General features: G+C 40.9%; 1 protein-coding gene across 4 annotated transcripts in view; it reads left to right on the top strand.

Moving 5' to 3' along the window:
* Window positions 1–12,292, top strand: part of Fnbp1l (formin binding protein 1 like) — an 83,803-nt gene extending 71,511 nt beyond the window's left edge. For 2 of the 4 annotated variants that reach the window (XM_029475132.1, XM_029475135.1), the window contains 6 exons: window positions 1,540–1,649; window positions 3,920–4,052; window positions 4,595–4,689; window positions 6,239–6,387; window positions 8,674–8,832; window positions 10,058–12,279. In XM_029475132.1, coding sequence (XP_029330992.1) covers window positions 1,540–1,649; window positions 3,920–4,052; window positions 4,595–4,689; window positions 6,239–6,387; window positions 8,674–8,832; window positions 10,058–10,065 — 654 coding nt within the window. In that variant the 3' untranslated portion in view covers window positions 10,066–12,279. Of the gene's footprint in view, window positions 1–1,539; window positions 1,650–3,919; window positions 4,053–4,594; window positions 4,690–6,238; window positions 6,388–8,673 lie in introns of all 4 variants that reach the window. The other 2 variants (XM_029475133.1, XM_029475134.1) reach the window with 1 other exon arrangement.
* The last annotated feature ends 7,649 nt before the right edge of the window (window positions 12,293–19,941 follow it).

Genomic DNA, 19,941 nt, shown 5'->3' with positions numbered 1-19,941 from the left:
GTTTCCTTTTGTTTAAAAGTAAATGACACAGGTGTGAAGAGGTGGCAGATGGCTTGGTCATTAAGACCTCTAGCTGCTCTTACAGAGGACCCAGGATCAATTGCCAGCACTCACATGGTAGCTCACAACTGTCTGGAACTTAAGTTCTAGTAAAAGCCTATGCTTAGATGGAGGTGGGAAATCACACATTACTCAAATACAATAATTTAAAAGTGAACAGAGTGACCTTGTAACTGGTAAAATCAAGCTATTAAGCATCTGTGAAAGATGTAAGTAGTCCAGAAAGAAAGAATGCATTTTATTTTGTAGGCTTGTCTCAGTAGCACTTAAAAAATTGAGAATAATATTCATATTCAACCATTTTGAGAAAAATAAAGAATAAGTATTATTTTTGGAATGTAATATATTAATACAGGTTATATTAAATGGATTCAGTAGTTAATAATGGTTCTACTATAATCTCTATAGAATGTAGCTGAATTAACAATGACTAAAATGACATTTAAGAAGAAATGGGACTGAGTGTGGTGACAGTGACACACTCCTTTAACCCCAACACCTGGAAACTAAGACCAGAGCTGGGAGTTCAGGGCTAGGCTACACAGTGAGGCATAGTCTTCAGGAGAAAGACATGATAGTAGAAGAATCTGCACCTTTATACTAACATTTAATTCACCGAGATTCAGGAGCATTAAAACCTTTCTGATGAGGAATGTTCCCTAAAGGACTGCATGGAGCCTGGGCATGGTGTCACACACTTGTAAGGGCAGTGCTGGGGAGACGGAGGCGGAGCATCTGGGTGTGAGTTACACACTGTAGTTAGAGCCTGCTGTTTCACCTGGAGAGGAGGGAGACAGAGAAAACAGGGGTCATCTCTTTCAGAAACACCTGAGGTCTGTCATTTGGTTTTACATAAGACCGGAAGTGTATTCCATGTATGTAATTTCTGATCCGTAGACTACACCTTTAATTTTTTTAATAATCAGATTTTAATTTGTTTCCAAAGAATGGTCTAGAAAATATAATCATTCAAAAACTAACTGCAGTATTGAAGTATACATTAATTAGTTGTCTTCATGCGGTAAGTTGCTTATGTTGCTCAGCTATGAATCTCATATTTTTATTTAACATATTCATGGCATTCTAAATGTCATGACTGGATTTTTTTTCCTTAAGAATTCTATGTAAGAGTATATACAAAGTAGTTCAATAATATAAATGAGAAATGTTGTGTGTTCCCATTTTGTTGTTGCTGTAAGAAGATTTGTGTGTATTCATTTTAACTGTCAAGACTTGAAATAATATGATACAGTTAATAATTACCTGTATTTGGTAAGATTTCTTTTTTTTTCCTGCCTATTTTCATGTTTTTATAAATATGAAATTTAAGCTTTGAATTTTACTAGTACATCTGTATAGATTTTTTTTAAGTTGAAGCTAAATAAAAATTGAAGTTAGTTGCTTCATTTATAAAAAAGGTAAAGTTAAAAAACAAAATATCTGAAAATGTCTTAATAATGATTTAGACTCTCTTTTCAGGGCCCAGCACTAGAAGATTTCAGTCATTTGCCACCAGAGCAGAGGCGGAAGAAGTTACAGCAGCGCATTGACGAGCTTAACCGAGGGCTGCAGAAGGAAGCAGATCAAAAGTAGTGTTTCCTTGAGCCCTCCCTCATTGCTCTCCCTTCTGGAACTAATGAGTGATGTGTACACTGACACAGAGTGCTCCCAAATCGTTGGTTCTGGGATGGGGATAAGTCAGTGGGAAAAGTGCTGGCCTAGCATTCATGAGGACCCAAGTTCAATCCTATCATTCCCCCAAATCATATATCCCAATTGAAACACTTTTTGAAATGTTTGAAATATTTTATTTATATTTCTTTATGTATGAGTGTTTGATCTGCATGTATATCTATGTATCACCTGCATGCCTGGTGCCTGTGGAGGCCAGCAGACTCCTGGAACTGGAGTTAGAAATGGTTGTGAAGCCGGGCATGGTGGCGCACGCCTTTAATCCCAGCACTCGGGAGGCAGAGGCAGGCGGATTTCTGAGTTCGAGGCCAGCCTGGTCTACAGAGTGAGTTCCAGGACAGCCAGGGCTATACAGAGAAACCCTGTCTCGAAAAACCAAAAAAAAAAAAAAAAAGAAATGGTTGTGAGCGTCCATGTGGATGCTGGAAATAGAACCTGGGTCCTCTGAAAGATCAGTCAGTGATTTTAACGTCTGAGTCAGCTCTCCAGCCCGTGACACACCTTTGTTTGTTTTAGGGAAGAGTAAAACGACCTAAACTAGAAAACATTATGGCTTACATATTAGATAAGTAAAAATCAAATGTCAGGGGTTGGTTGGTTGACTTTTGGTTTTTGTTTTAATTATAGCATTTTGTTAGTCCCTGTTAGAGTTCCACAAATTTGTTAAAAAAAAAAAAAAAACAACCCAGAAACCCAAATCATGGCAATTGGTTGTCAAAAGTAGTTTTGCCAGCACCAACCGCCTCGTCTGTTGTATACACTTTTTAATGTATAAATTGAGTTCAGTATTGGTTGAGGGATCATCATAAGTACACATCAGGCATTTTACATGAAACATCATTAAATTCTTCAGAATAGCCATCGGAGGTTGCTCTCGCTGTATAAATGGAGAGATGGAACTTGGTTAGAAATTGTGTAAGTGAAGTAATAGGATAAGGGAAAAAGAATGAGTTAGGAAAAGTCTTAACGACGTGTACCAGTCTGCTGGTAGTGGGGTTAGGGGCCTTAGCAATTTCAACTGGATGATAGCACATTAGCAACTGTTCTAAAGGTCACCGAGCCTTGTATCTGAGTAGATCAGAGATCAGGAGAGGAGGCAGGGAAGTTGTTGTGGAACTAACTTGTAGATACTGAGAGAGCTATAAAATTAATTGAAAAAGAAAAAGAAGCTTGGGTGAAAGTAAAGATTTTGCTTATGTTTTGTGAAAAATCTATCTAGAAAGTGTCTAGGTGAGTGTGGAGCTATACATCTAGAACTTAAAAACCTGGATGGAGACAGACACTGCAGAATCATCTGAAGATCAAAACATTCTAAAGAGGAGTGTAGGATGAGATGAGAAAACCCTTGTCATTTATATAACAGACATTTAAAAGTGGAACAAAGAAGAAGCCAGTGAATGATTGCTGAGAAAGCAGAGGCGAGGAGGAGAAAAGGAAATTGAAGCCTTAGGTTAGGCAGGAACAGACTATTAAGGAGTACTAGTCAACAGTGTCGGGTGCTAGCATCAGAGAGAACTGATTGGGCATAATCTCTGAGAATGTGACTAGAGAAGAGGAGGCAGGCTATCAGGAACTGGCAAATAGCTGAAGGGGGTGCACGGTTAAAGATGGGGTTACTATTTCCAGCATAGATGAGTAGGAGGACAGTGATGCTGTGGGGATGAGATAAGGGATGCTGGCAGAATGCTAATAAAGTAATGTTTCCTCTAGAGCCAGGAATGATGGCACAGGTTAGGAAGAGCAAGAGTTAAAGGCCAGCCTCGACTATCTAGTGAGACCGTCTCAAAACAAAGCAAAGTAATGAATTTGGTTTAAGAAACAATGAATGTAAGAACACTGTGGACTATTCTACCAGCTGTTTACTAAGCTCATGTATGTATAAGTAATATAGCAAGACAGAACAAATGTTTCTTTCTATTAGAAGTCTTTTAAATGTAAACACTCAAGCAATACACATTTTAAAAGTCTTTCCTTAAATTACTGACTGTATATACGTAGTCACACACACACAGCCCTGCACAAATTGTCTTTAAATTAGGATATATTTGTCCAAACTTAGAAGTGTGACTTTTTAAGGTTCAGATAAACTTGACTCTCTAAAGATAAATGGAACTCTGAAAGTACATGAAGTGGATGCTTAATTTTGTGGTTTCCTTTTGTTTCTCAGAGAAGCACTCAACAAAATGAAGGATGTGTATGAGAAAAATCCACAAATGGGGGATCCAGGAAGTCTGCAGCCTAAATTAGCAGAGACCATGAATAACATTGACCGCTTACGAATGGAAATCCACAAGAATGAGGTACATTTGTTAACTCAGCATTCTGAGATGAAAGTGCATTTTTAAATATTTTATAAACTTTATTGTAATAGATTGGATTTTGCCAGACTTATATACCAATATAAGTTTAAATTTTATGAACTGAAAGTATTATTATAATATATAATTATCAAACTAACAGCCTACTCATTTTGTTATTTGAACTTTCATATGAAACTAAACATACTATTTTTAAAATTCAACTATAAAAGGCCAGACAGTGGTGGCACACACCTTTAATTCCAGATTGAGGCAGGTGGAGCTCTGTGAGTTTGAGGCCAGTCTGGACTACTACAGAGCAAGTTCCAGGACAGACAAGAGTACACAGAGAAACTCTGTCAACAAACAAGCAAAACCAAAACAAAAGAAACAAACAAAAAAAGTCAACTATAAACCTAATCACTGTATACATTGGAATAAAATTTCTCTAAGAATCATAAAGTCTCAAAGTGCATTTTAATTCAGGGTTCCTTAGGAACTTTCAAACTTACTGACCTGTCTGCTGTTTTGGTCTTTTTCTGAAGGCATGGCTCTCTGAAGTTGAAGGCAAAACAGGTCTAAGAGGTGACAGAAGACACAGCAGTGACATAAATCATCTTGTGACACAGGGGCGAGAAAGGTCAGGTTTGTTTTGTTTAATTTTTATTTTTAACTTCAGTAATCATTTAATGTTCATCTTTTTTCTCAATTTTCTCTCCATTACTAACTTTATCAAATAACTCCAGTCTTTTGGAACTATTCTGTATATTAGGTAATAGTTGTAGGTAAAATAGGAAATTTCGTGTTCAATTCTAGTCTATCACATCCATGAGTACCTAAGAATAAAAACAACAACAATATCACAAAACAGAACAAGAAAAATACCAAAAAACAAAGAAACCCTAGCAGGCTTAGGAAGCCCAGGGATGGGAGAGAGTCCACTAAGGTGTATGTGGAGATGGATAACTTAGGACCAAAAAAAAAAAAAAAAGTGCTGTCAAATTGCTTCGAGTTTGATGAAGAAGAAAAGAGTTACATCTTACTAGTTTGCAGTTCTCAGCTTAGCTTTCTGCAAGGTCTGCTGTTACATTTCCTCCTTAGTATGCTGGATTTGGTTTTGGTTTTTCCTGTCATAAGATAATCAGTAAACTGTGCTTCAGCTTTAAGAAAATTTGACTGGCTTAATATCAGATATTGGTCTAATCATTGCAGCATAATTTCAGCAGGCTCATTTTTTTATATTTCTTATCTCAATTTTCTAAAAACACAAAATCGAAGTTAGAATGCCCATTGTATCTGGTTGTCAATGCTGAAGGAAATGGTGTAAGATGTTTAGAGGTAAAACCCCTTGATTGTGTGCCTCCTAGCCAGCTGCTCTGATTCCAGGAAAGAAAAGAGCTCCAGGTCACTGGGCTTTGTTACTAGGTTAAAAATTAGTAACCCTTGGATTTTCTAACATACTAATTTCCTTTAATCAATTGGAATTCATTTTATTAGAATTTGGAGTCTTGGTTTTAAGCAAAATGAATTCTTACACTGTCTTTGAATAAAAATTTGCTTCATTAAATAATTTAAGAGGTAGCCTAGATATTATTCATAGAACTCAATTTTTTTCTACCTCTTGGCTGTTCTTCCTCCTGTGCTAGATTTAAAGTTACATCTGATTTTTTTTTTTTTTTAAGCTTACAGTTTTCCTCCAGGTTAAAGGAGAAAAGGAAGTGAGCTTCTCTTAGGGCAGTCGTCCTGGGCAGAGGCCTTCATCTGCTCTGCAGGACCAGAAGCTGCTCACCTCCATGCACATGCTGTGCTCATGGCTTCTCAGGAGCTGGGGCACAAACAACCTCCCTGTGGTGCCGTAGGCCTGGGTGATTCTGCTCAGGAATGTCTCTGACATGAGAAATTAGTGTCTACTACATTGTTCCATGTCCTCTTTAGGTCCTGGAATAGTGAGGTGTGTTTACTGATCATTGCTCTAAACATTGTCATCTTTGAAGTGTTTACTTCAGGAAAGTGAGTGAAGAATCATTTTGAATTACCACATTCAATCTGCAGAGTTAATGTTTGAAAATCGCACTCAATATAGAAGGATGGCACTGACACTTAATTTCTCCTGAGGTCAGCTTCTAAATAAGACACAAAGCGTTCTCGTGTTGGCGATATCTGATCAGAGATACTTTAATGGTTTTTAGCCCTGAGGGAAGTTACACTGATGATGCAAACCAAGAAGTTCGTGGGCCACCCCAGCAACATGGTCACCACAGTGAGTTTGATGATGAGTTCGAAGATGATGATCCCCTGCCTGCCATTGGACACTGCAAAGCTATCTACCCTTTTGATGGTATGATGATGATGATGATGATGGTGATGATGTTTATTTGTCTAACATCCTGATGGCTTCCTCTCCAGCCTGTCTTCCCTTTCTCTCACCTTACCTCACTTCCCACCCCTCCCCCTTCCTCCTCAGAAAAGGAGAGGCTTCCCATGGCTATTAACCAGCCTTGACATATCAAGATGTAGAAAAATTAGGCATCTGTTCTCTTGTTGAGCTTAGACAAAGCAGCACAGTTAGGGGAAGGGATCCAAAGGCAGGCAAAAGTCAGAGACAGCCCAGGCTCCCTCCCGTTGCTAGAACTCCCACAGCTGTACCAAGCTGTACATGTGGTACATATGTGCAGAGGGCTTAGGTTCATCCCATGCATGCTGTCTGGCTAGCAGTTCAGTCTCTTTGGGCCCAAGTTAGTTGATTCTGTAGATTTTCTTGTGGCATCCTTGACCTCTCTGGCGCCTTCAACCCTTCCTTCCCCTCTTCTAGAGGATTCTCCAAGCTCTGCCTAATGTCTGACTGTGGGTCTCTGCATCTGTCTCTACCAGTTGCTGGGTGAAGCCTCTCTGATGACAGTTATGCAGTTATGCTAGGCTCCTGTGTGTAAGCATAGCAGAGTATCATTAAAAGTATCAGGGGTAGACTCCCTCTCATGGCATGGGTCTCAGGCTGTAGTCTCTCCCTCTGTCCGCCCCTCTCCCTCCAACTTGATCCCTCCTCTTCCCATCCTCACCCTCTCCCCTGCACATTCCCCTCCCTGGTGTGATGTTCATAATATGTAATATTTGGTAAAATTGATTCTTCAAAGTCAAAGATAAGTGATACTTTAGCATCCTTAGCTAAGTGGCTAAGAGATACATTGTCAGAAAATTACATTCCTGGTTCAGTAATTGTATAGTTTTGTTTTAACTATGTTATAAATATATCGCCTAACACACATTTGCACACACAACTGAATTGAAATGCTGCCAGATCCTAACACAGACGATGACCTACAGCTCTATGTCCTAGATCTTACACTCACATGTGCATAACAGAGCTGTGGCAGCTTGAGCATGTGGCCCAAGCCAGGAGCAAACAGCTTGTAGATGTCATTTGATGCTCTCTGTTGCTGTTAATGGTAGAGAGAGGCAGGCATAAGGCACAGCTGGGTGCTATCTATTGTATGCTGATTCTGCGGGCTTCCCGTTCAAATGAGAGCAGAGTAGTGGTCAGCTCAGCGGCTGCTACTGACTATAGTGCCTTCTCCTGTAATGTGGTGGCTGGAGAATGGGCTGGAGACTGGGAAGAGGTGGTGTGGCTCTCTCTGCAGTCGTTTAGTTTTTTCCTTTTCTAGGACTCTTAAAAAACAAAGTCCTCTTCAGCTAACAGAAGAGTAACACCTCCATCAACAGTTATAGAAAGCTCTGTAATTCATCACCTTTCTCCATGTGTTAGTGTTACAATTGAGTGAAATCTTTAATTACTCTTCATTTTTAGAGAATATATTTAAAGGGATAGGGAGATCTCTTAGTGAGTAAAGACCCTTGCTGCCTTTACTGAGGACCTAAGTTTGTTCCTGGGAATCCACATGAAAAGAGAAGAGATACCTGAAGGTGTCCTGACTGCCACACTTATGCCCTGTCACATGCTCGCTCTCTCTCTCTCTCTCTCACACACACATACATACACACACACACACACACACACACACACTATGGTTTCTGTTTTCATGTGTATGTGTGGTATACATATGTGCAAGTTTGCACATACATGTACATGGGTGCTTGTTCAAATGGAGGCCTGAAACTGATGTCAGGCTTGACTCATCCTCAATTGCTCTTTGACCTTATTCAAGAGTCTTTGAATAGAACACAGAGCTTCCTAATACAGCAGATCTGGCTAGCCAGCTTGCTCCAAGGATCTCTTCTGTATATGCTCTGTCTTTCACCCTCTCTCATCGGTACTATTTTCTGATTCATACTTCATTAAGGTTTTAGATACACAAATTTGGGGAAAGAATTAGAATTGTGAAACAGTGATTAGACTACCCTGTCAAATTACATAGTGCTCTGCCTGGTTGCTGAGTCTGTTATGCAGCCCCGCCTCACAGGCTTATTATGTAGTTCAGATGAGAATGTGTGTGTTGAATCGAGTAAACTAGAAAATCACAGATAGGGTGCCACTGTGGCAATCCATGGGCTCTTGCATCTGGGTATGATGAAATGTAGTAGTTCATGTTTGGTAGTATGTTGTATCTATAACTTTTATTAACATTGCAGTGCTTTAATGCTGCATATGCTTTGAAAACTTTTCACCTAGGGCATAATGAAGGTACTCTGGCAATGAAAGAAGGTGAAGTTCTGTACATTATTGAGGAGGACAAAGGTGATGGATGGACAAGAGCTCGGAGACAGAACGGTGAAGAAGGCTACGTTCCCACAACATACATAGATGTTACTCTAGAGAAAAACAGTAAAGGTGCAGTAACTTATATCTAACTAACCAGGCAGTTTGTGCCATGTACACGTAAAACGACAACACATTCAACAGGTCAGAAACCCAAGCGTTAAGGCATCCTGATGCATTGTTCACTATGTGAGCTGAGTGCAGGCTTGATCAGAGTGTGAATACTGCCACCAGAAACTCTTTGACGCCTTACTGTTCAAGTGATGCTGGTGTGGAAGCTTAATCGATGCCTTCTGCTTTCTGTCCTGCCTAAGTGTGTGTAAAGGATGTGTGCTTTTCTGCCTTATAAATAATAGATTTGATTATTAGGCGAGAATCATAGGTAGAATGTTTCCTGCCCCCTGCACCTCAGAAACAACAGTGACTGATGAATTAAAATAAGCAAACCTGTTCTGAACTGCAGAAAGCTGACTCTCAGGAGCTTGGACTTACAGCTTCAGGTTCTAGGGCGAGAAGTAATAGTTGGATAATTAGGTAAAATAACAGTCATTTTCCTTGCTATTCCTAACTTGGTTTCCTAAAGAAAGAAAGTGAATACCTGGTATATAATCTATTTAATATGAGCTCATCTAGGGATTGCAGGATAAGTCACCTGGTAGAGCTTGTATGCGAATAAAACAGCATTGAGACCTGAAACTATTTTCAGGTTTACTGGTAATTTTCAATGTTGTACAAAGTTCATTCCAAGCTAATCTTCCACTTGTACTTTTCACTTGAAAGTGTCTTTTAGAAATACTTCATTAGTGTTCATTTAGTTTCTGGCAGTTACTCATAGGAGAAGTTGAGTCTAACTCAGTGGAGGTAAAGGACAGTCTGGAATGGAGGAAGAAAGTGTGGCAGGCGTGTTCTTAGAGGAGAAACAGGAGACAGGTTTTTTACTGAGATAAAGGAAGAGCTCTACCACTGTTGAGGGCTTCGTTTTAGTTGGATCGTCGACTGTCAGAGTAGGTACCTCTCTAATGTATTGCCAAAAGCATCTGTTGGAATTTGTCCAGTCAGCTGTACACTGTAGTTGTCATGTGACCACATCCTTGTTAGTTGAGTGAGGAGATAAAGGGAGGAGGCAGTAACATTGGCCTTTGATCGTCTTGTGTTTCAGAGTTCTCTGGTGTGTTTAGTAGTTGACTATAAAATGATTTTAGGTACATTTGGGACAGACACTTTAAACTGAATGCTCCTTTTGGTCTTACCAAAGGTCTTCAGTAATTGTTTTTTTCTTTTTCCTCCTGGACTGCAGGTTCCTGAAGAGGGTTTCTGAGGAAATGGGCAAGATGTTGAAGGAGGTTACATGCAGCTGCTTTGGGGGAGGGTATTAGAGTTGTCAGGCTGAAAGAGAGAGTGAGAGAAGCAAGTTGCATGAATGCATGCAGATTTTTTTTACTAACTTCATTAGCATTTCCATACATTAAAAAGTCATTCTAGTACCAGTCCTTAAATTCCTAGTCCACAGTTGTTCACATAGAAGAAGGAAAAGAAAAGCCAGCAATGGCTGACCTCTTTTTTCATTTACTGATACCAAATCAGAAAGAATACAGAGCTGTCTTAAAGTTTGTCTTATTTTGGGCTGTCCATTAGGACTGTCGTCATCAGCTCTGTTTAATTGGCTTCTAGACTCGTCGTCTGTTAGAGCCCTTACCATTTGTCACTGTCTGCCTGCACCACCTCTGTGCTTGCTTAACATCCTGTTGCATGTCTCGCGTGACCTGGGCTTAGAGTTTTCAGGCATGTCTCTGTAATCCCCTGTTCTTGTCAAAGCTTTGTTTCATTTTGCATTTGTAGTGCAGATCACTTTGTCAGCCACCTCAGCACTAATGTTTCCATCTTAGTATCTGTGTATGCTGCTAAAACTTCCCCACTGCAAACAGTCCAGTTTTGACATGAAGACATAGTCTGTGAACCTGAAGTATTTATGATAAGAAAAAGAAAACATCTCTGCTCTAGCCTACAGCCCAGTTAAAGACTCTGAAATGTGACACATCTTCAGCACCTCAGTCTGGGAGAATCTGGTCAGCACTGAAGTCCTGGCATAATAACACCGAAGGGACTATTGTCAAAAGTCAGCTGCTTCCATTCAAATGCTGCCTTAAAATCGAGTGCCTAAATCTGTTTATTGCCAACACTACCACTACAGTATCCCACAAAGGGCTTTATGTGCCAGCTCAGTGCTCCACCTCTAACTGTGGCACCTCCGCAGCTGTGATGTAGCCTCGGTAGGTGGCTTCTAGAGCTCTACCATGTGCAGTGGTGCATCTTCAAATTCATGCATCAAACTAAAGACCTGTGTGAGTCCATTTTACTTTCATCGGTGTATTTATGAGACGTTTGATGGACCTTCCCCCTTCACCTTTTAACGGGGTGGTGACGATCTCCCTTGATTATTTTAATGATAGTCTGTTTCCAAGTGATGCTTTTGTTTGAACCAGATAAAATTGCGTGAGACTTTGTAATGATCTCTGTGCACTTTTACTTGTAAAATGGGAATTTCTGTATGTTTATACTTGTAAATACGGTTGTCGTTAGTGCCCTCATTGCTCATGTGTCCTGCCGCGAATTTGTGATTCTGTTACTGACTTGTATGGGAACTAATTTCTTAGTGGTCTTGTAACGGGGCGGGGGGTGGGGGGTGGAAGGGAGGTTGTTTGTACCACTGAAGCTCCATTCGTTTGGTTCTTACTGTTGTGAGGGGAGAAAGAAAATGTGAAACGTTCTGTGTATTATTGGATTTCAAGCAATATTTTAGAAACCGTGTGACTGCTTTAATGATATTTTCCAATGCTATTTGAATCATACTACCAGTTACGCTAAAGCTGAATGACAATTGTGTGAACATTAATGCCTTCATAAGATCAAGTACACCACTGTTATGCAGCTGACATATAGTATATTACATTTGAGGCTAGTAACTATACAGTTTTAGATATTAAATCTCGTTACAGGGTTATTTATATAATGTGACATTATTCTATACTGACAGACTACATGAAGTAGTTTTAAAAAGTAGTGCTATTTTTATTTCAAAAGTTAGCAATGAGAAGGAAATGTGACCTGGCTGTGTTTGTCTTCTGTACAGAGACTGAAGTGCTTATGTTTGTCTGACTAACAATCACAGAGGGCAAAGTTCAAAGCTTTCTTGTACAGACTGTTCTTTTCAAGCTACTGGGTTTTTTTCTAAAGCTGGTGTTTGCTTCCATAGTAGGCAAGTTCCTTCATGTGGAGTAGTGCAACCTGTGTATGGGTTATAACATTTGAAGACACTTGGACTTGCACAGTTTTTAAGTCATTCTTAAACCATTCTTAAACTTTGAACATGTGAGCTGTCTAAAAGAAATCTCTTAATTTCATAGTAATTTCCACTTTGTGCACATATTGATTTCTTAATGGTAAAAAGCCTTGTTTATGATAGTGTTCTCTGTTGAGAATATTTTCATGGAATAAAGCAATCTTTTCATGGTCAGTTAAGATGTGTACTTATCTTTTACTGCTGCTGGAACCAAAGAGACTTGGAACGCCTTAAATGTGATAGAGTCCAGGTAATGAAAGGAGATGCTAAGCTTATAAAGTACAGTAGTCTTTGGGATAAACTAATTTAGGTACTTTATTCTGGTTTTTAGTTTCTTCCAAACTTTGCCAAAGGAAAAAATAGATGCTTAATCAGGGTGAAAGTAAATCAGCTGTAATCATTTGCATTTATTTTTACTCAGCAGTAGCTATGTGGCACAGACATCCCTTGGCCTTGTCGTCTTCCTGCATCCATCTGTAAGAGCTGTCCCTGGACCAGCAGTCCGACCGGCCACTGTATGTTGGCTAACGTTTCTTCCTGACCACTTGCAGAGCGTCCATGCTTCCTGGGAAAGGAGAATGCATGGGAAGAGAACGTTTACTGTGACTAGGGGCAAATTAGCTGTAAGTTTCAGGAAGTCTGATTTCAGAAGAGTCACTCATAAAAGGCAGTTGTCCAACCATGACTGCAGGTTTTCAGAAGCCCAAAGGGAATCAAACTTCAGGAGAGATTCGGGGCGGTGAGAGGCTGGGGTTTTAAGGTGATGAAAATCAGCACCAAGTTTGGAAGTAGACACATGCAGATCAATGAAAATAGCATCAAAATGGCATCGGGGTTTGCAGCTTATAAAGGAATAGAAGTTTTAAAGGAGGGGTCAGGGGAAATGTCCAAAACAGTGAGTAAGGTGTTTAGCTGAGTGAGCTCAAGGAAGTCAAATCCCACTCTAGAGAAAGAAAGCAGCTTTATAACAACATTAACAAAAGAAGGAATCCAGCCCTGTGGAGAAGACGTCGCTGCATTAGTCGTCGCTGTATTAGTCGGTTTCTCTAGAGAATCAGAACCCATGGAGTATACCTATGCGTATGCTTTAAAGGGGCTTTATTAGAGTGGCTTTAGAGGATGTGGTCTCGCTGGTCCCAACACTGGGTGTCTCTCAGTGGAGAGGCCAGAAATCCAAGAGTTGTTCAGTGGATGTCTCAGCATGTCTTAGGTCTCTGCTGGAATCCTGAAGTAGTAGGTTCTAATACCAGCAAAGGAAGTAAGAAACTACCAGTCAGAGTAAGGGCAAACAGGCAAAAAGCTTCTTTCTTTGTCCTTTTATGTGGGGTGCCACCAGGTGTGACCCAGATTTTGCTTGCCAACCTCAGATGATCCAATCAAGAAAATTGTTCACAGTGTCAAGCTGTCTGGATTTAAGTAGACTTCAGATGTAGTCAAGTTGACAAGCAAGATCAGCCGCCATCAGTTTCTGTTGGCAGTTATAGAGATCATAGAAAATTGAAAGACACCAAGAGGTTAGGAAATGGGCAGACATAAGCTTTGGAGAGTAATTTCAGAAATGTTTGACAACCACCCTTAAAGGCAGTCTGTAATGGCAACATTTAAGTGCCATTTCATAGGCTTAGGTTCCTAAGAAGTCAAACCCTCGTCTGGTACAGATGACGGCTAAGATGAGTACTTACCATCCTCATTTCAGCACCATTTCACTGGACAAGATACCTCATTTTTGTGAGATGATAGAAGAATGGGAACTCTTGTAACAAGCTTATTTGGTAACCCAGCATGTCGACCCTCAGGAGAATTTCTAAGGAAAATATGTGTGTGTAAATTTTGAATCACATTGAAGAAGCATCTATCGGACAACTTAATAAGTAGAAAAGTAGGTTTGTCACCTCTTCTATGAAGAAGTGTTAAGAACTATTAAGAACCATTATCTTGCATTTGAATTTTGTTTTTGTTTATTGGGGGGGGGGGAAGGGGAGTCCCAAAAGGTTCCTTGCTTTTTGTACCCTGGATAGATGATTCTGTAGAGATGTTCCATGTGTTTAGCCTTCATGCACAGGCATATGCTAAATGTTGAAACACTCCTTACTGCTTAGTAACTCAGAAAAATCATAAAATGAAGCACGGAAGTCCCAGCTCATGTGGTCCAGCCCAAAAAGTGTGCACGCACCCATTTCACTCAGTATTTCAGGTGTGGACGCTGGACACAAAGCAGAAGTTCACTATGGTTTACCGTTACTGTCTTCACAGATGGAGCTACTCACTCTGGTGTCGTAGATCCTTGGGTGGGAGGGCTCTACTCTGTCCACCCCACAACGAAATCTCTTTTCCCACTCAAGGGTCCAAAAGGCTGGATCTCAGCTTGCATTGCAACTGGAGAGAGGAAAGCAGCACAGGCCCCGTCCACACTGCAGTGATGCCCTTAAAAGGGTCCTCTCAACTTTTTGCCTTATTTGGTAACAGTGTGTACACTGGAGAGCAGGCCCACCATGCGCATTTGTGTTTCCTTAGAGCTCTTCAGATGACACAGCACAACTGTCATGGTCTTCTCCTCTACTTGGTCTCCAGAGTATCATGTCTGTCTCCTTCTGCAAGTCTGCCTCTGCTGACCTGCTGAGAGGACCAAGTTGGCATGGTTCACAACCAGAGGAAACCCCTTTGCCTGGTGTGTTTTCTTTCAGACTGTTTGCTGTCCGGCATCCCAGCAGCTATTTGACAGCTCAGTGGCTTCCTGATTGGCCAGTGTAAAAGTGCGGTCTGGGTGTGAAATGGCAGGACTCAAGCAGATTAGTCTCCCCCATCTCACTGCCGCCTCTCCCCCAACTCTGCTTGTTCTGGCCACTGCTCTATCCATACATATAGTCAGCACCCAGATGGTACTATGCTGTCTGGGGCCATCACTGCATGGCTCTTCTCTGCAGGTGCCAGACAGCATGTTAGGAAATTCATGACTGAATTCAGAAGAGGAACCATTTTTCCAGAAGAGGAAGCACACACAGAACCATTTTTCACTGGAAAAATGGTTCCCTGTATGGACGGTCAGGAATACCATGCCTTGTGCTGACCATTGCTAACAGGAGTCTACTATCCACTGAGGAAACGAAGGATCTGAAGATGACTGGCAGTTTGGGGTACTTTTATCATAGTTTATTGGAAAAGTAAAAGAACTTATTTGTTTATATACTTATTTGTATATTATGGATATAATGGATATATTAACAGCTCACTTGTTATATACTTTGAATATTCCTATGTCTTAAGATTGATTTTTTTTTTCACCCAAGGTTCATCGTGAGATTATCCATGCATGGTTCATTGTATATAGTCTGCTATAATCCTGAACTTTGTCCAATCTAAACAAGGTTGCTTGCAAATATTTATGTGTTTATGGACACAGTACTTTCTCTGAAATCTATACCTAGAAGTGGAAGTCCTAATTTATGTTCGTAGGGGCTTCAATGAGAATGGTCTCCATAGGCTCACATTATTTGAATGTTTGTTCCATAGTTGGTGGGCTTTTTAAGGAAGAATTAGGCGTGGAACTAGGGATGGGCTCTGAGGTTTCAGAAGCCCATAGCAGGCCCAGTGTTTCTCTGCCTGCAGCAGGTCAGATGCGACCCCTCAGGTTCTGCTCCAAGCATTACTCTTGCATGCCTACTTTTGGCTGTGATGTGATGTTGCAACCTTCTGAACTGTAAGCAAGCCCTTAGTGAAATGCTTGCTTTGGTAAGTTGCCTCTGCGATGGTGTCTCTTCACTGCAACAGAACACTAAGACAGGGTTACATTTTCAGTTTTAAGGTAAGGCCACTTTTAACCTCCAAAGTTACTGTGTTTATATATTCTAGTAATTTTGGTGTAAGGGTTACTACCTGTTCCATATCCTGACCCACTCTTGAGAGTCAGGCATTCCGATCTTTCAGTTCAAAGGATATCAAAGTTCATTGTAGTGTAGGTTCCTCTGCTTAGTCATATTGGGCATCTTAAAGGAGCACTATATTCCCGCTTCTGTGACGAGCCCATTTTTAATGCTTGATCTTTCTTTCCCTATGGTTAGTTGTCTTTCATGTGAATTCTTCATATGTCGAGGGTGCTGATCCTATCATTCGTTTGTACTAGGAAGCACACACAGATATGAAACAGAGACGCTTGGTTTTGACTCAGGTATTCTCATGGGTTGCATTGAAAGGCTTGCCTGGGGCTGAAATACCCACTGCAAAATAATTTCTTAGATTGTCAATAGGGTCCACTTCCTTGATGGACTCTGATCAAAGGCTTCAGTTCCTTACCAAATGCACCCCTCCCCTGTGACACTGTCACTGTAACATCTTACAGTGAGTGGTCCAAGAGAACAAAGAGATTGTACTGGAATCTCAAGTATGATATAACACCAAATCTTTACTATGCTCGGATCACAATGACCAACCCTAGCATTGTGGGAGTGGAACAGTACATAGTTGTTAGTAGCAGAAGGCAGGGAACCTGGATGCAGAAGATGCCTGTCATAGCAAACTTGTCAATTTCATGTGTTGGTAATGTCTGTTTTTAATATTTATGTATTTTATGTATGTGAGTGTTATATATACATGTATGACTGCATGACAGAAGAGGATATCAGGCAGAATAGGGCATTAGATCCATTATAGATGATTGTGAGCCACCATGTAATTGCTGGGAATTGAACTCAGGACCTCTGAAAGAGCAGCCAGTGTTCTTAATTGCTAAGCCATCTCTCCAGTCTGCCCCCCACCCCACCCCACCCTACCCGGTTATTCTTTTGATGGTTTGTTTTAATTCATATCAACTATGTGTCCATAACTACTACTTTTCTTTTTAAAATCTACTTTTAGTAAACTCTTGATTGGGCTGGAGAGATAGCTTAGCAGTTACCATCAGGAGCTGCTCTTCCAGAGGACTTACATTGATTTCTCAGCACCCACGTCAGGCAGCTCACAGCTGCCTGTTACTTTAACTCCGAGGGAGTGAGCGCTTTCTTCTGGCCTCTGTGGGCATACACTCAGGTGTGCCCCCCCCCACTCCCCCACACATACAAAAAATATATAATCTTAGAATCCTTAGCTATCTAAGGTAAAAAGGATTTTTTTTTTAATTTTGTTCAGAGCTTTTTTCTGTTTTTTTTTTTTTTCTTTTTTCGTTTTATTTATTTTGGGTACAAGTACACTATTGCTCTCTTCACACACACACCAGAAGAGAGCATCAGACCCCATTATCGTTAGTTATAACTCACTATGTGGTTGCTGGGAATTGAACTCAGGACCTCTGGAAGAGCAGTCAGTGTTTTTAATCTCTGAGCCATCTCTCCAGCACAGGATTTGCTGTATTCAGAAAATGCTCTCAATTTTGCCTTTTACATGCTGGCTCATTTATCTCGATTGTGATTGTATTACACAAAACCACTTTTATTTTTTTATTAGATATTTTCTTTATTTACATTTCAAATGTTATCCCCTTTCCTGGTTTCCACTCCAAAAATCCCCTATCCCCTTCCCCCTCCCCCTGTTCCCCAACCCACCCACTCCTACTTCCTTTACCTGGCATTCCTTTATACTGGGACATAGAACCTTCACAGGACCAAGGGCCTCTCCTCCCATTGATGACCAACTAGGCCATCCTCTGCTACATATGCAGCTAGAGACACAAGTCCCACCATGTGTTTTCTTTGATTGGTGGTTTAGTCCCAGGGAGCTCTGGGGGTAACTAGTTAGTTCATATTGTTGTTCCTCCTATGGGACTGCAGACCCCTTTGGCTCCTTGGGTACTTTCTCTACCTCCTTCATTGGGAACCCTGTGTTCTGTCCAATGGATAACTGTGAGCATCCACTTCTGTATTTGCCAGGCACTGGCAGAGCCTTGAAGGAGATAGCTGTATCAGGCTCCTGTCAGCAAAATCTTGCTAGCATCTGCCATAGTATCTGGGTTTGGTGGTTGTTTATGGGATGGATCCCAGGTAGGGCAGTCTCTGCGTGGTCATTCCTTCAGTCTATGCTCCGAACTTTGTAACTCCTTCCATGGGCATTTTGTTCCCCCTTCTAAGAAGGATTGAAATATCCACATTTTGGTCTTCCTTCTTCTTGAGTTACATGTGTTTTGCAAATTGTATCTTGGGTATTCTGAGCTTCTGGGCTAATACCCACTTATCAGTGAGTGCATATCATGTGTGTGCTTTTGTGATTGGGTTACCTCACTCAGGATATCCTCCAGATCCATCGATTTGTCTAAGAATTTCACGAATTCTTTGTTTTTAATAGCTGAGTAGTACTCCATTGTGTAAATGTTCCACATTTTCTGTGTTCATTCCTCTGTTGAGGGACATCTGGGTTCTTTCCAGCTTCTGACTATTATAAATAAGGCTGCTATGAACATAGTGGAACATTTGCCCATATTACAAGTTGGAACATTTTCTGAGTATATACCCAGGAGAGGTATTGCTGGATCTTTTGGTAGTACTATGTCCAATTTTCTGAGGAACTGCCAGACTGATTTCCAGAGTGGTTGTACCAGCTTGTAATCCCACCAGCAATGGAGGAGTGTTCCTCTTTCTCCACATCCTTGCCAGCATCTGCTGTTACCTGAGTTTTTGATCTTAGCCATTCTGACTGGTATGAGGTGGAATCTCAGGGTTGTTTTGATTTGCATTTCCCTGATGATTAAGAATGTTGAACATTTTTTTCAGGTACTTCTCAGCCATTTGGTATTCCCAGTTGAAAATTCTTTGTTTAGCTCTGTACCCCATTTTTAAAATAGGGTTATTTGGTTTTCTAGAATCCAACTTCTCGAGTTCTTTATATATATTGGATATTAGCTACCTATCGGATTTAGGATTGATAAAGATCTTTTCCCAGTCAGTTGGTTGCCTTTTTGTCTTATTGACAGTGTCCTTTGCCTTACAGAAGCTTTACAATTTTATGAGGTCCCATTTGTCCATTCTTGATCTTACAGCACAAGCCATTGGTGTACAGAACCCACTTCTGTTCTGTTTGTTTCCGTAGCTAGTTGTTTAAGAGTTTGGAGAAGTCATCCCTGCCCTGACTGAGTAGCAGTGTGGCCTTCAGGTACTAAAGTCCTAACAGTAGTTTATGTTGAACTGTAGCTTCATATTGAGCTTTTCTATCTAGCAAGACAAATGTGAATCTATCTACCAGGCTGTATCAACAGGGGATCACAATAAATCAGTATCTTGATTTTGATGGGTAGTTTTCAAGTTTTACTGTAAGACCTGCCTAGTGAGAACAGTGACAGCGAAGCCTCACTGCAGGTTACAGTTTTTCTTCTTGGAGTGAATACAGGCATATTCTGCGGTGTGGTGGTTAGGGTTAGGTGTCTATTTGCCTAGGTTAAGGGATACCTAGAACACTGGAGGGAAAGTATTAGTGGGAATGTTGGCTGTTCTAGAGGCTGGCATGTGGGGAAATGGCTACCTCTTTAGATGGACACTCACTGGGCAGGGAGCTTAGGCAGGACATGAACCCAGAGCAGCAGTGGATTCTCCTCTGGAGCAGGGATGTTCCTCCTGCTCTTGAGCTTTATAACCCCTTTGGACTCAAGTACTGCTAGCAGAGACTCCCAGCGTCTTGGGCCTTTGCACTGGACTGAAAGTTACACTGTCGGTTTTGCTGATTCTGAGGCCTTTGGAGTTGGATTGAGCAAGCCTGCAGCATCTTGGGGTCTCCAGTGTGCAGATGGCTGGCAATAGGATTTCCTAGTCTCCATAAGCACGTAAGTCAGTTCTACTAAACCCTCCTCAGTCTTAACAGAATTACATTTTGGTTCTGTCTCTGGGGAGCCAGAATTTATCTAGGAGTTATTATCCCCCCCCCCC

The sequence above is a fragment of the Mus caroli genome, chromosome 3 (assembly GCF_900094665.2).
Source record: "Mus caroli chromosome 3, CAROLI_EIJ_v1.1, whole genome shotgun sequence".
Taxonomy (NCBI): domain Eukaryota; kingdom Metazoa; phylum Chordata; class Mammalia; order Rodentia; family Muridae; genus Mus; species Mus caroli.
Note: the sequence above shows the minus strand (reverse complement) of the source record. Positions and strands in the feature narration are given on the sequence as shown.